At 33.8% G+C, this 985-nt stretch overlaps 1 protein-coding gene across 1 annotated transcript in view; it reads left to right on the forward strand.

The window, feature by feature from the left end:
* Nucleotides 1-387: 387 nt before the first annotated feature.
* LOC106467986 (solute carrier family 17 member 9-like) overlaps nt 388-985 on the forward strand; it is a gene marked incomplete at its 5' end in the record, with an annotated part of 9,950 nt that continues 9,352 nt past the window's right edge. The window contains one exon of the mRNA XM_022396245.1: nt 388-475. Coding sequence (XP_022251953.1) covers nt 388-475 — 88 coding nt within the window. The remainder of the gene's footprint in view (nt 476-985) is intronic.

Raw genomic sequence — 985 nt, forward strand, 5'->3', positions numbered from 1 at the left:
ACCATTACTCTTGTCCACATTGTTTAATTTGTTCTACATAGTAACCATTACTCTTGTCCACATTGTTTAATTTGTTCTACACAGTAACCATTACTCTTGTCCATATTGTTCAATTTGTTCTACACAGTAACCGTTACTCTGAACTCTGAATACAGTAGAACTAATTAGAATAAAAGTAGAATTAAATTTCTGATTTTAACAGGCCTCCACTTGCCTTGTCATTGTATCTGTAACGTAAACTGTATTTTATTATACTGTAATGTATTTATATAATTACATATGATAATAGAATTTAACTTTTTTCTCTGAATCATTCTGGTTGTTCTCGTATCTTTTGCTTGCTAATCGTATTTGTTTCATTTGTTGTTAATTCTTTCTGTGTTATAGGGCTGGGAATTCAACGTTATACCATATGTCATCAGTCCTATATCATCTGTCTTAGTTGGCTGGCTTATAGAGAAATTGATTCAGAAAGGTATTGCACTTTTTAGAGCTGATAAGTCATTCATGTTTTATTATAATTATCATCATTTATCATTAGAGTCCCATTTTAAAAATGTGATTATAAAATTAAACACATTAGTTCTGATTTTACGATTATGAAGTCATATTGTGAATACTCCTTTTTGGTATACTTAACAATATATCTTATTAACACAACTTGTGCTGATATTAATAAGTATAACTGCAACCCATTTCCTAAATATTTTTTCTTCTAACTTACTTATGAATTAGTTACAACGAGCAAAAATACCCATCCACAATACCCATACCCAACCTATCAATTTAAAATATTTCATGGACTTTAAAAAGGTTAATTGTTTGCATTGGGGGGGGGGGGGGGGGGCGATAAGTCATTTATGTTTTGTTATAATTATCGCGGCCCGGCATGGCCAGGTTGTTAGGGCGCTCGACTCGCAATCAGAGGGGCACGGGTTCGAATCCCAGTCCCACCAAACATACTCGCCCTTTCAGCTGTGGGGGC

This window comes from Limulus polyphemus, unplaced genomic scaffold (assembly GCF_000517525.1).
Source record: "Limulus polyphemus unplaced genomic scaffold, Limulus_polyphemus-2.1.2 Scaffold2820, whole genome shotgun sequence".
NCBI lineage: Eukaryota > Metazoa > Arthropoda > Merostomata > Xiphosura > Limulidae > Limulus > Limulus polyphemus.